The sequence below is a fragment of the Eretmochelys imbricata genome, chromosome 3, assembly GCF_965152235.1.
Source record: "Eretmochelys imbricata isolate rEreImb1 chromosome 3, rEreImb1.hap1, whole genome shotgun sequence".
NCBI classification, from domain to species: Eukaryota; Metazoa; Chordata; order Testudines; family Cheloniidae; genus Eretmochelys; species Eretmochelys imbricata.
Genome location: NC_135574.1, coordinates 193,277,435 through 193,293,715, shown reverse-complemented (window position 1 = coordinate 193,293,715; position 16,281 = coordinate 193,277,435). Strand labels below are relative to the sequence as shown.

Genomic DNA, 16,281 nt, shown 5'->3' with positions numbered 1-16,281 from the left:
TGCCTGCCCGTAATCGGAATGGACTCCTTGCAGGAAAGGCACCTCTTAAACCCGAGTGAACCAGGCATGCCCTTTACTGGGGGAAATCCCCAGTTTAAGAGAAAAAAAAGGGTAAAGCAAAAAAAAAAAAAAAAATTACTTTCTTAAACAAGAAAAGAGGAAAAAAACAAAAGGAAATTCTATCAGATGATGCTAAATGAAGCATGTAACCCAGTTTACAACAATTGTGTGAAACAGCTAAACAACTTCAGCCAGCAAGATGTCTGATGGGTACCTTGGGAAACCCTGCATAAAAAGGATGTCTGCTTTCCATAATCAAATAAAGGGATTGAACTTATTGTCAAAGGAAATAGTATCCAAAAAATTTCTGAGAGTGACCAGACAGAACCTGTTTTTCTTTTGGACAGTTTATACATACCATGAACCTCTGATGAAAAAAATGAGGAGCAGGAGCATCTTTCCTGGAAGCATTCTGAAAAATGTATTTATTATTACTGAGTGACGAGCCCTTCTAAAGAGTTTGTCATTGACCAGTTGTGTCCATTTGAAAATATGTTCTTCATTCTCATCAAAAATGGTAATATAAGGCGACCAGTATTAAGTCAACCAGTCTTGAATCTTTAGTTACCCACACCAATGACAAGTTTTCTAAGAACATGCTGGCGCAATGCTGACTAGAAAGAGGGGGCAAATTTCCAAAGAAGAAAATGTCACATTCCAAGATGATGGCAAGATTATGGACAGTGGAGACAGGAATCTAAGATAAGAAGGGGAAGGAGGAGATGGAATAGAATTTGAGAATATTCCTTTAGCCCAAGAGAAGCACTTTGGCCTTAGACTTTTAGCTGAAATATAGGAAGCAAAGCCAGTCAGAAGGTAACTTCCACACCACAAAACAGTGGTCAGATGAACCATCTGAACTCTTAAAGTTCAAAAAGATGGCCACTATTTCCCAGGATCAACTTTGAACTGGAAATCTAGAAGCAAAGGGCTCTCAACCCCATTTCAAATACCAGGAGTTCTGTTAACTATTATTTTAACAGAAAAGGTTTCTACTCAGTCTGTAATGATGCAATGATTTACAGGACTTTTTTTTTTTTTTTTTTTTTTTTTAAGTTTTTAAAACTTGAAAGTAAGAAAAAACATATTTGACATTTGTGTGGCTAGCAAAGGGGGACAACCCCTTAAAACCACTTCCTTTTCTATTCAGGTTGTTTGATTGTATGGTAAATCTCAGTTCAATTGGGATTCAGGTTAAATTACAGATGCTGAACAATAGGTCTTGTGCCAGAAATAGCTACTAAAATCTCAGTTCCAAAACAATTATCTTGAAGTTGTGAAGCAAAGGTGTTATAACCTAAACTGAAAAACGTTTCAAGCTATATTTTGAAAAAAATGATCAATAAATGCAGATAGATTGAAGTTCCATGTTGAATACATTAACTGCTATATCAGAACCAGACCAGCATTCAGTCTAGTTTGGCGTCGTCTTATACTGGATTCTTCAGAGGAAAGCATGGGGAGGATAACATACTTGTTCATGGCAATTGAGCAATACTAAACCATATGAGTGGAAAAATTTCTTCATTATCCTAACTGTTGATCAGCCTATGCCCTCAAGCATAAAACTCTTATAACTGCCATTCCCAGTTAGCATAACTGCACATACTATTCTTATTCATGTAAGTGTCTAATCATTTTAATTACTAGCTATTTGCATCTATAATATATATCCCAGAGCAAGTTCATAAGTTAATTATACACTGCATGTCTCGGCAAGTATTTTTTAAAAATAAAAAAATTCTGTTCCACATGCTCAAATTTGACAAAAAATGCTTAAACTGCCAGAAAAATTCAAAGGTGGGTGAGGTAACAGAAGTTGGTCCAATAAAATCTGTTGATGAGAGAGACCAGCTATCCAGCTTACACAGAGCTCTTCTTCAGGTCTGGGAAATGTACTCTTCACAGCTAATAGAAGGTGGAGCAGACTGTTTAGCATAAGTAGCTAATACATTTCACGGGACCATTCAAGGTGAACTGGCTTGTTAATACGTCTCCAGTCAGTGTTCTAAACATTGTGATAAAAAATTCCAATGGTATATTTAATCTTCATGAATTGTCTTGGAAATGCTTTCACATTCTAAAAAATATTTTTAAACAAGGCCTCCTTTTAAAAAATAAACAGAAGGGTAAAAAAAATGCAGAGTGTAAGACTTGTTCTAAATCAAGTGTGTTTTTGTCTATTTTCATGTCTGTCTGTCTTTAATTTTTGGTGCCATCTGCTTGTTACAGTATTCTCTGCCCAGCAGTTTAACTTCATATTTTTACCATTTACATAAAAGAAAATGTCATAGAACAGATTTTATATCAGATTTTAAGTGGGGTACCCTGTTTTGCATAAGCAGTAGACACTAAACCACTCTCCACAAAGTTGAGATGATATTCTTACTCATATTCTTATTCATTCTTTTGATGAAGGCATGTTCTTCTCCATTCTTCTTGAAACCATGTGGGTAGATTCATTTACCTGGACTTCCTCCACAGATACACAGGTATCTCTGTTCTCACCCATCACCATTCTGCTCCTTCCTATAAAAAACTCTCTATATACCTGATAGCAATCTGCCCCGCCAGTAAGGTTCATTTTTGACTCCTTTAAGTGGAGGAAATCAGAGCCTGAACGGAATCTTTACCAGCTGTTTTCTAGATCCCTAGAAGTTAACTCAGAAAGGTCATCTATTTCAACCACATAGAACATAAATCTCTGGATAAAGTATAAATCGTGGGCCATTTCAGTGACAGCGAAAAAGATACTCTGACCTATGAAGATTTATAGGGTCAGTAGCTGCCAGTGAGCCTGCTGACTGAACTAAGGACAAGCAAACAATACCCAGCTCCAAGCACTGTTATTGCACATAGGCCCAAGGTCCACAATAGTAAGCTGGGCCACAGATCACTGAAACAGTAAAGGAGAAATTAACTTGATCTACATTTGTTGAAGCAGAGTTTGCCTGTACCTCAGTGAATTGATCTGAGTATCCTTGAGTGCTGATTGGGGCCAGCATTCTTCTAACCTCACACACTGGAGAGGTAACCTTTGTTGTTCCAGATTTCCTTAGATAGCTGAAGATCCACTTAACCCTCATTTTCTGCTTTTTAGGTTTAACAGTAGTATTTTTTTCTTTTGAAATAATCTGGAGTAGGTAAAAAACATTTTGGATACAAATGTCATCAAGAGGCATTGAAAACTGGTGAAGAGTAGGAATGTCATGTGAGGAGGGGAGGTACAGCTGATGCCAAACCTATGAACTTTAACTGACTCCACTAACTGCTAGTCATCACTGAAAGGGTACCACCCATCAGTTGTAAATTGCTACTCTGAGGTTGCAAGAGATGCAATCCCACATATAGAGATATTGGCATTTTAAATGGATATCTTGAAAAGACAGTCTGCTGGTAAAGAAAAAAATTAATTCAGTTCTGTTTATATTCATATGCCATTGAGAAAACCATCTACATTTTTTTAATAGAGTTCCAAATTCAAGTATTTCTTAACAGAAAGACTATTACTAAATGCTTCCTCATTCATCCAAGCAGCTGTTTTGTTAAATTCCAGAGGCAACTATTAAACAGGTCTTACTAGTAATGCTGAAGGGAATTCTAAGCTCTTACATAAATCCATGGAAATGCAATGGAATGCATGTTCTTGGATTGATATTAAAATTAAAGATATTCATGGTATTCGTTCTAGGGCTATCTAAAGATTTTTTTTCAAAAATATTTGAATTATCTAGTTCCATTTAAGTGTAGTAGACACTTGAGTTGATACTCTTTTCAGATATTTAGCAAGTACTGCAGAATACATGGGTTCCCCCTCTAAAATGGTGATAGGGAGGCCCAGGACACGGTGGTCTCTTACCCCCTTAGTGGCCATCCTGAATAGCGCCTCGAAAAACATTGACAACTAAATGCTTGTCTAGACTGCAAGTTACTGCACGGCAAACCATGATGTGAATCTACAGCCACACAGTACTGTCCTGTCTGGACACTGCTACAAAACACTGCACTCTGGCGCTCTCAGGGTGCTGTAGCAGTGTCCACAAAGGACATTACTGTGTGGCAAGCTGGTGTGCTGCAGATTCACATCTTGGCTTGCTGTGCAGTAACTTGCCATGTAGTCTGGCCTTAACACCATGGTGAGGAGAGAAAAATCAATTCTCCAATCCATGATTTTTTTAAAGATGCAATTTTATAGCTGGCAGTCTCTCCACATATGCCAAGCAGTGATAGGTGCTTCAGAAATGCATACACACAAAGAACTTTACATCTGTATATTTTTAAAAATAAAGTCTCTCAAAAAACTTGTGTTAATGATATTTTGCTAGACATCGATAGTACCAGTAATTACATGCCATTGTTTCATAAATGGTAAGGCGAATGTTAAAAAAAAAAGTGCCCTGAAGTGAGGTTACTAAGGCCTTGGTCCAAATCTAACTGAAATCAGGTTTTAGAAAGTCTCCCACTAACTTTAATGAGCTTTGGATCATGCCTTAAGTCTTTACGTAGGCACCTTATATGAGAGAGTCTGGATTTTCAAACGTGCTGAACACCCTGCACTTCTTCACTGAAGATCTATACTCAAAAATCCAGACACTTAAGGTACCTAAATAAGGATTTAGAAGCCTAAATTTCAGGCATTCTTAAATATCAGCATAAACATGACAGTAAATGGTCTATAAGGTGGCAGTTTTGCAAAAAATCTTAATTTTTGTAGTTTTCCAATTTGTGAACATGGATCTTACCAAAAACACTGCTAGAAGTTATTTTGTTCTCAGCAAAGCTATACCCTGAAATTCATTTTAAAAATAAGTTATTTAAGATAAAAGTTTCTCATTAGAACGGACTGCAGAGATCTCAAAATAAAGGAGACCTTCAATCAAAGCTCTCACCTCAAAATCTTGTCTGATGCACAAATATAATGTTTCAGAGTGAGCAACTAAGACAGCCTCTATTTCAGTCTGAGGTCAAATGTCAAAAAAACCGATGCCCTTGAGAATGCATTCAACCACTTGCTTGCATATGCTTACACACAGCTGGTTTAATCCTTTTCATGGTTTCAGATGTGCCATTTACAATTTTTAAGTACAGAAAATAGATGTTAGGCTCAGATACTGAAATAAAATGTATGGTACAAAAGTATAAGCTTTAGTAGCTTCCTCTCAGGCAGAAAAATCTCAATTTTGAATAAAGGTGGAATATTAGGAACCTGGTTATATCCTATGCTCATTTACCAACTGAAAATACCAATATTTCAAAATGGAAGGTAGAATTAAATGAATCCTTCTCAACTAGTTAATGCTTGCCATCCTTTGACCTATACCCTAGATGAGCTGGGTTTTTTTTTGTTGTTTTTCATATATACTGTTATGCTGAAATGTAGTGGGGATTGCTTGGTTCACAATCATCTGAGATCGGGTGTGAACACACCTTTCAGTTAACATAACTGTCAAAATGAGTTAATTAGAAGCCCCCCATCAAAGACAAAAGGGGATTGGTAAACTTTCCCAGGAGCTTTTGCTGAGGATTGTTTGTGCTTTGTGTGGGACTGGGGTGGGAGCACAAAGAACAGACAACAACAGAGAGGCAGAAGCAAAAAGCAAGAAAGCCAAGCAGGAGCCGTGTGAGCACAGTGTGACAGAGAGAAAAACTAGAGAGAGCACCTATGGGCTTGGTGTTGGCTAAAGAGGCTTGGAGCGGTAAGCTAAGAAACTGCTCTTTTTATTCTTAGTTCCTCCTGTGTTTGGAGAAGGTCTTTGTACATGTCTTGCATATAATTAAGACTGCTTCAAAGTGAATACAAGACTCCCTCAGTTTCTACTTCCAACTGGAATGGCTTCAGGGCTCCACAAATTGACTAGCTGCTCAGGTTGAAAAGGGGCAACACTGATGTTGAAACTGGATCCCATTCCCAAGGACAGACTGGGAGCTGGTATTCTTGATGACCCAAAGTAGAATAATTGAGGTGCTTGCAGTAAACAAAAATGGCCAGGTGGATTTAAAACAAGACCCAGAACAAGAACTAAGTTCTTGAAGAACGAAGAAGAACGAAGTTCCACAAAAGGAATTAAAGCAGCACCTGGTCGTTTGTAAGAAAGGGGTCAGAGAGGACTGGCAGGTGGAGTGAAAAATCAACACCCTTAAGCAATAATTATACCGACCTAAACTCTTGAGTGGACAGTGCTGTGTTGACGGGAGAGCTTCTCCCGCCGACGTAACTACAACCTCTCAGTGAGGTGGATTAACTATGCTAATGGGAGAACCTCGCCCGTCGGCATAGGAGTGCAGCTGCAACACTGTAGTGCTGTACGTGAAGACAAGCCCTCATCAACAGAAGCTGGTCCAATAAAAAATATTACCTCACCCACCTTGTCTTTTTAATATCTGGGACTGACAAGGCTACAACTACACTATATAACTATTGTTCTCTGAGATGCGCATGCAGATGCATATTACACTCAGGTGTGTGAACACCCAGTGCACCAAAACCAGAGAACTTTGTCTAGCAGTACCAGAAGGGGCAGCACTTGTGCCCTTTTTGGCCACATTAGTCCCTCCCCTGCTTATTTAAGGGTACTGCTGCCCCAGCCCCCACGTCCTTCACAGGAAATGTCAAGAGTTGAGACTCCAATACAGAAGGGACTAAAGGTGGGCTGTGGAATTCGTGTCTGCACTCACATCTTGAAGAATAACACAGTTACCATACAGGTAGGTAACAGTTTTTATTTCGAGTAGTTGCAGATGTGTATTTAACTGTGGCAGCTCAGCAGGAGGTAGGCTCAGAGTCCACTTAAAGAATGACTGCAGAACTGCATTCCCAAAGCTTGCAGCTGATCTAGACACAGCTATAATAGCATAACATTTGGTAAAAGTATGTATGGAAGACCCAGTGGCCACCTTGAAAATGTTCAATATTGAAACATCGTTGAGAAATTAGATCAACGTTGCTTGGGCCCTAGTTGAATGAGCCCATAGCTTTTGTGGAGGTGTGACCTGAGCTACTCCAAATGCCACTGTGAAATAGGAAGTTATCCATCTGGAAATCGTCCATGCAGAAACAGCCTGACCCTTCGCTCAATCCGCACAGGAGATAAAAAGGTGAAGTGATAAATGAAATGATTTAGTCCTCTCCAAATAAAACATCAAGCAAGGTCTCACATTCAATGCATGAGGCCACTGCTCATCTCCATTTGAATGTGGCTCAGGACAGAATACTGGTAAATATATTATTTGGTGAAGGTGAAACCATGAAACTAGTTTAGGCAAAAATTTTGGATGAGGTCTTAGGGCCCCTTGGTCTTTGAAAAACTGAGTATATACTTGGGCTCTGCTATTAAAACTGCAGCTCATTTACTCTTATTGCAGATGTGATAGCAACAAGAAAAGCTATCTTGGCACAGGAGGAACAGAGAATAAATTGCCAGGGGCTCAAACAGAGGACCCATAAGGGCAGCCAGCGCAGTATTAATGTCACACAAAGGAACCACAGCTTTCACCACTGGAAAAAGATGAACGATTTATCTTAGAAATATCAATACTATGGCGTTTGAGAAAATTGACTTCCCTTGGAACGGAGGATGGAACACAGATCGCAGCAAAGAGGATCTTGAAGGAGCTGAAGCATAGCCCAGAGGACCGAAGGTGTAACATATACTCCAAAATGTCCTGAATGCAGGTTAGCATTAGTCGAATCCATTGAGCTAGTGATTAAATTGAAGAGAGCTTATATTGGTAGCTTTAGTGGAGTTTTTTCTACTGTAGAGTAGCACTTGTCTAACAGCATTTCTCCACATCTAGCCAAGCAGCTGTGAAGTGCAGATTGCTCAGCACTGGATGCCAAACTTGAAACCAGTGCTCAGTTAGTAGGTCAGGATAAAGAGGAACAGATATTTGTGACGGAGGGTCGAACCAATAGACTGAGGAGGTTGGAGAACCAACGCTGTCTTGGCCATGCTGGTGCAACGAAAATTAGTTTGACGTTAGTTTGAGAATAAGCTGAGGAATGTGTAGGATCAGAGGAACGGTATACATCAGTGCCCATTCCCAAGTCAGCTGGAAGGTGTCAGTTAAGGAGCCTGGACTCAGACCCACTTAAGAAAAAACTGATGGCACTTTTTGTTATCTTTCACTACAAACAGGTCAATAGCTGAGATTCCCTATTCTGCAAAGACAGACATCAGCACACTGGTTTTCAGACACGATTTGTAATACTGGGAGAAACTCCTGTTGAGGTGATTGTCCAAGTGATGTTGAACCTCTGATAAGTGAACAGTTGTGGGAATGATGCTCTCCTTGATGCCAAAGTGACAATATTTTATTGCCTCCTGACAAAGCTGGTTGGAGCAGGCTCCTCCCTGCATGTTCATATAATTGGGACCCTATGGTCCATTTTGATCAACTTCACGGTCATAGACATTTTAAAATCGTAAATTTCATGATTTTGGCTATTTAAATCTGAAATTTCATGGTGTTGCAATTGTAGGGATCCTGACCCAAAAAGGAGTTGTGGGAGGGTCATGGGGGGTGCGGGGGTTATAGCACTGCTACCCTTACTTCTGTGCTGCTGCTTGCATCAGCTGCCTTCAGAGCTGGGCAGGCAGAGTGTGACAGCTGCTGAATGGGAGCCCAGCTCTGAAGCAAGAGCCACCACCAGCAGTAGCACAAAAGTAAGGATGGCCTGGTATGGTATTGCCACCTTTACGTGTGCGCTGCTGCCTGCAGAGCTGAGCCCCCAGTCAGCAGCCACCACTCTCCAGCCACCCAGTTCTGAAGGCAGCAGTGCAGAAGTAAAGGTGGCATGGTATGGTATTGCCACCTTTACATCTGCGCTGCTGCTGGCGGGGTGCCACCTTCAGAGCTGGGTGCCTGGCCAACAGCTGCTGCTCTCCAGCCACCCAGCACTGAAGGCAGTGCATAAGTCAGGGTGGTAACCCCCTTAAAATAACCTTGTGGCCTCCATGTAACCCCCCTTTGGGTCAGGATCCCCAATTTGAGAATTGCTGGTCTCCCCTGTGAAATCTGTATAGTACAGGGTAAAAGTACACAAAAGACCAGATTTCACTGTCTGACATATTTTTAATGGCCGGGAATTTGGTAGGGCCCTACATATAATACATTGTGGAGATGATGTTGGTGAATATATGTACCACTGTGTCATTTATCTGTGCCTGAAAAGCTCTGCACACATTATAAATGGCTCAAAGCTTCAGGATATTGATACAAAGGGAAGCTTCCTGTTCTGTCCACAAACCTTGAACCTTCAGGTGTCCTCAGATTCACTTCCCAACTATCATGGAGGCATGGGTACCTATGGTCCTGACTGGAGAAGGATGGGGAAAGGGAACACCCTGACCCATATAGATCTGATCTGTCTACCTCTCTAAGGACTCAAAGATGGGCGGTGGCACTCCCACTAGGCCATTCAGTAACTAACAGTTCAGCTGATATACCAACTTCAAGCAGTCCAGAAACCTATTGTGCCTTGTGAAAATCGCCACATGGGAGTAAGTGTCCTGAAGATTGAGGGAGACAAACCAGTCGCGTGCTGCACCACATAAATGCAGGCCCTCATGTGGCCTAGCAATCTCAGGCATACACATATTGTAGTTGAAGGGTGGGAATGGAGACAAGCACAGGCGACGAACTGCTTGAAATAGTTTGTTCAGCAGAAACAGCCTCAAATGTGTAGAGTCTAATAGGGTCCCAATGAACTTAATTTTACATGTTGGTATTAATGCTGATCTCCCTTTGTTCAAAAATTAGACCCAGACAATCAAAAGAGATGCAATGTGTACTGGACATGACAGATTACTTGGTCTCTGTACTTGTCCCTCACTAACAAATTGTTCAGGTATGGAAAGACATGAAGTCCTCTTTTTCTGAAGCACACTGCTACTATTATCATGCATTTGGTAAACAGACAAAGGACAGGGCAAAGGGAAGTACTATGTACTGATAATTGTGACCTGTCACCACGAATCTCAGAAACCTCTTGTGCCTTGATAAAATCGACACACAGAAGCAAGCGTCCTGAAGACAGTTGGTGGCAAACCCGTCATTGTGATTCAATGCAGGGAAGGCAGTGATAGGGACTAAGGCTCATGAGCCACAAGTGGTTCTTTGCAGTACATGATATTAAAACACTGATTTATTAACCAATCAGGATGCTTTTGCTACGTTATTAACCAACTAAGTTATCAATTTGCACTAAGTTATTAACTTATTTGCTGTGAGAATAATACAGTACTATAGTAAATGAAACAATGAATTCACACTACTGTGGCTCTTTTGGGTAATGTTGATTGCTAATTTGGCTCCTGAACACTGAGGTCTGAGTATCACTGAGCTAGGGTAACCATGCAGAATCTTGGTTTTGATGTACTTGTTAAAACAATGGAGACAACCTACTCTATGGTTCCCGAAGCCTAGAGAGCCTGAACCTGCTGTAGGCACTGAGACTCATGAGAGTGGATTCTGGAAAGGGAGAGGGTAGGAGGGTGGGAAAGGGGACCGAACAGGAATTGAATGACATAACCCAGTCCAATAGTGATTAACACTTGTCTGTCGTTAATGACTCTAACCCTGTAGAAATGGGACAGCTTGTCCGCAAACAAGAGGAAAATGACTTAAAGCTTGATGACTGGAATGTCTACCTCGGAGAGACCATCCAGTTCACTGCTTGCATGACACTAATGAAGGACCGGCTGACTGGTTGAAATTGGGACCACAAGACCTTCTCCTACATGACTTGTCTCCCTTTCTGGAGAAATCCTGCTGTTTAGAGGGATAATTCAACTGAAAGAGCTGTTGAGAGTCATATTGCTGCTGTTGCCCCGTGAAATGATGACTCTTTACTGCCAGGTTAAAAACATCAAATGAATGCAATGTAGCTCAAAAGTCCTTAAAGGAATGTAGCATTTCGTAAGTTTTGTCCAAAAACCAAAATCTACCATCAATAGGTAAGTCAGTCCTCAACGGTCTGTTGGAAATTGGGAGCTATATCGGAGTTCTTCAGTCATGAAGACCTTTTCACTGGTACAGCAGAGGCCATAACTCTAGAAGCATCCACCATGTGCAAAGCTGACTGTTGTGACATCTTTACCACTAGATGGCCTTCTGCAACAAAAACCTTAAACTCTTCCCTGGAGGATTCTGGCAAATGATCTGTAATTTTTGCCACAGTGTCCCAATTTACAGAGTCATACTTTGGTAATGCGGATTTGTAAGGATGAGGTTGAATAATTTTTCCTCCCCAAAAGTCCCATTTTTTAGAGTCCTTGTCCTTTGGTGTCCTTATATCCCCCTTGTCTTAACCTCTCATTAACTGCCTTTATGGCAAGAGTAAGGCACTGGATGCAAGAACAAGCTCTCAAAACGGTGCATAGGCGCACAGTATGTCTTATCAGTACACCTCGCTGTAGGTGGTAAGGATGCTGGGTGTTCCATAGCATCTTCCAAGATTCCAGGTTCCAAGATCACTTCATTTATGGAGAGAACCACTCTCCCTGAAGCTGAAGCCTGGAGAATATCCAGCAACTTTTAAGTGTTCTCCTGAACAAACACCCTATACACTCAAGGCTGAAGCCATGCACCTTAGGAGGTCCCGACACCTTTCAAAATTCTCAGGTACAGGGGAGGAAGAAATCTGGCACCACAGAGTTGTCCGGTGATGAAGAGGAGGAAGGAAGCTGAGCCAATTGCATCTCCTGTGGTGCCTGTAACACTGGTTCAGGCTGAACCAGTTCAGCAAGAGCAACAACCCCCGTCTGTGGCTGCAGCGTGGGAGGGTTCAGGAGGAGAGGCTATCAGCAGAATAAGAGACTTCATTCTGGACTGAGGAGAGGATCAGGACCTCACCCATTGCACAACATCCCAGGGGTTCCAAGCTATCCCTGCTATAGGAGCAGTACTGATCTGAGTACTAATGGTGATCCCCACAAGGTCTTGATAACTTTCAAAACTGATAACGAGAAGGTGACGGAGAGGAGGAAGACATCTCTGTGCCCAACCCTGAAGAACCTTCCAAGTAGTCCACAGGCAATGGAGGAGCCTCCCCCTGGAAGGGCCAGTAAGTATCCAGCCTCATCTTAAGTCCAGAACGCAGGATGTATCAGTGCCAACAAAGGTAAAGCAGTTAATACTTTAAGTACTTATAGGGAGCGGCCTCACTTACATTTGGTACCAGAGCAGATGTTGGTACTGAAATCAAAGCCGGCATCAGTCCCACAGATGGAGCACGCACCAGAGTCATCACAGCACCAAAGATAGTACCTGCACTTACAAGCCCCTCAGTACCAAAAATGCATGAGATATCAACTCTGCACCCTGAACTGGAAAAGGCACAGAAGACAGTGCCAACAATAACAAGTCTGCAACCAATCCAGACAGTGCCAGGTACACAGAAGAAACCACCACAACTGAACATTCCTGAACTAGTGCAGAGTCAGGAACAGATAGGGAAGCACGTCCAATGGGAACAGTTGGTGCCCACACCAATGTTGTTGGTTCCAAACTCAACAGAAGTCCCACAAGTGGTACAAGAGGGAACGATACTGAGCCCACTTACTCTCACCTCACTCACTCACTGGCCCTATTCTAGCTCATGTATCAGATCAATCACAGTGCTGGTCTGCACTCACCTTAGAAGGAGAGGAGGAATCTCTCTTAGCTTGGGAATGGCCCCAGTCCATTGTAGGAGACCTTTTTCCTAGAAGGACCAGAGGAAGGAGAACTGTCTCTCTTCCTCCTAGCAGAGGAATCCAAAACTACCCAAACCACCACCTTTGCTGGCTCAGATGCCTTCTGGGGGGCCTGATGATCTATGGAGGTCCCCAGTGCCAACAAAAGACCTCATGGCCTGCTTCAGTAGATACTGCTTCAAGTGCAAGTCTCTGGCCACCAAATTCTCTTCTTGAACAACGTGCAGTTGAAGCACCTTTCTTTAATGTGCCCTTCCCAAAGAGACAAACAAACAGTGAGAGTGTGGGGATCACTACTGGGGATAATTACTCCACACGACGGGCAGTGTTTAAACACCAGTGGGGGCATCACACCAGGCAAATCCTAACTAACGAAACCTAAATCAACTGCAACTAACTCCTCTACGCAGGAAAAATAAATATCACAGATGACACTGTGAAACAAAACATTACATAAAAACTGCACTGAGCACTCCAACTCAAGCCATGGGCAATGAGAAGCAACTGATGGGGTTGGGCAGCACTGCCCTTAAATAAGCATGGGTGCGGCTAAGAGGCCAGAGGGCGTGAGCACAGCCCCTATGGGTATTGCTAGGCTGGGGGACACAAGCCTGAGTGGAAGATATGAGTACTACCACTTGAAGTATTTCTTGTAACATGTTAAAGACACTAGCATATAGGCCTTTTTTTAAAGTCATTTTCACTTAGTGCAAAATGTAATTGGAAAATAATTTCTCTATGCTTGGTTATCTTGACCAGCCAAATTATTATTATTTAGCATGTGTATTATGGTCACGATAGGCATTCTATTACAATTGGCACTGTACAAGCACAGAGTACCTGCCCTGAATAGCTTACAACCTATTTTTAAGACAAAATATGAGCAAACAAAGAATCAGAAGGAAAGGCTTTATCAAGCTTTCCACACAAGGGAAAAATCAGTCAGTCAAGGTCGGTGAGGTAATATCTTTTATTGCACCAAATTCTGTTGGTGAGAAAAGGAGCATAAAAGATATTACCTCACCCCCTTGTCTCTCTAATATCCTGGGACCGACACTACTATACTTCAGTCAGACTCTCTCTCTCTCACACACACACACCCCAAGAGCTGAAACTTAAAAAAAGAATCGACTTACAGTGTGAGCACATTTCCAAAGGATAGCTTGCCTCATTTCCCTGCAATATAAAAAAGTTTTATTAGTGATAAAGTAAGCTTAGCAAAAGCTACTTTTAACAATGTTTAAGTTTAAATATGAGACCATAAACAGTATAGTGTGTTTTGTTGGTTTTTTTTAAAATTACAGATTACTGTCAGTGTACTATTATATACATAATTCTGCATTACCAACAGGTACAAAAATTAAGTTTACCATGCAGCAGAGAAGAACTTTTAACAGTTAAGGATAGCAACATTATTTCCAGGAAAATATCAGCCATCAAGAAGAGGTTTGTAGCGACTAGTAACACCAAACCTATATCCTAAACATAAGTCACATTTTACATGCTACTTGTGCAAGTGCTTATGACAGGTTATATTAAAATAAATTAAAATGATTCAAATTTCACACAATAGGTGCTTTATAATTTTATTTTCGATTCACAAAAAGGAATACATGTCCTTATAATGTATTAACATGAAGAACCTTACATTGCTGAACAATGGGATAGTACCAGAACAGGTCCCACCCACATCTTCCACATACACACAAAAAATCCATTCATAGGAGAAACAACGCACACAAATTGTTATTCTCTTCCCTAGAAGTTTGGAAATGTCTTAAAATGCTGGGATTTAAACACATCAAAGTATTACTACTTATGTAACACCAGAGTGAGAGACTGGAATACAAAACTACGAATTTTAAAAAAATTAAATCTGCTATAACAATCTTAGAAATGTTCAACTTAAAAATATTTACAAATTATAGGTTTCAGAGTAACAGCTGTGTTAGTCTGTATTCGCAAAAAGAAAAGAGTACTTGTGGCACCTTAGAGACTAACCAATTTATTTGAGCATAAGCTTTCGTGAGCTTTTGTGATGCATCCGATGAAGTGAGCTGTAGCTCACGAAAGCTTATGCTCAAATAAATTGGTTAGTCTCTAAGGTGCCACAAGTACTCCTTTTCTTTTTACAAATTATGTAACTACTGTAACAAGAACACAAAAGATTACTAAATCAAAAGTTACTCTTTTTCAGTTTGTATACTTCATGCATTTGAGCACTCATGTGCAGTGTTTTTCAGTAGTCAGTTAGCAGGAGAGAATCTGGATAACTGTAAAGAGCTTTAACAAAAACTAGGGAACAAAAAAAAAAAAAACACAAAACCCTATACAAAAACTTAAGGGATTGTAAAAAATAATTTCAGGACAGCGTTTTTAAAGAACTCTCTACCAGAAAATGGAATAAATGTAAAGTTAGTTTACTTAACAAATTTAAGATGACAGTGCTTCTTTAATACCGTAGATTGGGAAGGGTCAACCAGTTCAGCACTCTGGCAGAGAATGGCTACTTAAGATCACTCACAGGCTAAAAAAAATGGCTTCATGAAAAAAAAATCCTACAAGTGGCTTGGGAATGTGACTGCATGTCAATAATAGGAGGAAGGGGTAAATCAAAACATCCCACAAATACTAAGTTTCCTCCTTTAAGAGAAGTCCTTTTTGTAGCAATATATTTGCTATTTATCCCTACTCTGTCTTCTTAGAAAGTATTCTGTGCCCATCTAATTTTTATAGAACAGTTAAACATGTACCCTTCGTTTTCTCCCTAAATGTCTATTTACAGCTTATACTGTAAAGAACTGGAATAAAAATTTAAATAGGGATAATTAGGTCCAGGAAAACAATTTAAGAAGTGCGACTCGTACTCCAGGGAAGCTTCCATGAAGGAAAATTTTTCACTGCAAAGGAACATCAGAACTGCCTGTGCTACATGGGAGACCATTGATGGAGCCACAATAAAACTTGGGAGAACAAGTGAAGAGCAAAATATAAGTAGTCAAAACCTAAAAGATGCAGAAGAGATCTTTGGGAATGTGGGGAAACAGAACCAAAGAAAATCTTGACACAGGCAGAAACAGGAACCAAAGGATCCGGATAGGCTACTCTTACAGGATGAGGCATGAAGTGGTAAGAAAACATCAGACCGGAAGGCTGCAAATTAAAGGAGAAAGTTGCATTAAAAAAAAACAGTGGACTTTTAGGTACAACATACCCATGCATTAAAAGACTGTTCTGAACCCGTTATGGATGAGGACAAAACTCATTCCTGGTATCTACAACAGAAATCAGTCTGTCAACAGAAACATAAAACGTTTCTGAGACATGAGAGAGAAATATTATAAAGGAACTTAATGTGCTGAGATATTTACTCAATTTATTAATTCAAATATAATATAGATGGCATATTCTCATTGCAATGAAAAATATTTACTAATTATTTGCATGAAGGAGTATAGTAAACTTTGGAGGGACCGTGGGGGTGGAAGACCTGAGCAACTAAGCAAAGTTATGTTCTGTGAAACTG

General features: G+C 40.6%; 1 protein-coding gene across 3 annotated transcripts in view; it reads right to left on the bottom strand.

Annotated features, from left to right (window-relative positions):
- The window catches only part of PPP3R1 (protein phosphatase 3 regulatory subunit B, alpha), an 85,435-nt gene that overhangs the window by 23,140 nt on the left and 46,014 nt on the right, over positions 1-16,281 (bottom strand). The window contains exons 3-4 of one of the 3 annotated variants that reach the window (XM_077814008.1): positions 15,867-15,908; positions 13,892-13,931 (exon numbers count right to left, since the gene is read on the bottom strand). In XM_077814008.1, the coding sequence (XP_077670134.1) occupies positions 13,892-13,931; positions 15,867-15,896 (70 nt within the window). In that variant the 5' untranslated portion in view covers positions 15,897-15,908. The other 2 variants (XM_077814010.1, XM_077814009.1) reach the window with 2 other exon arrangements.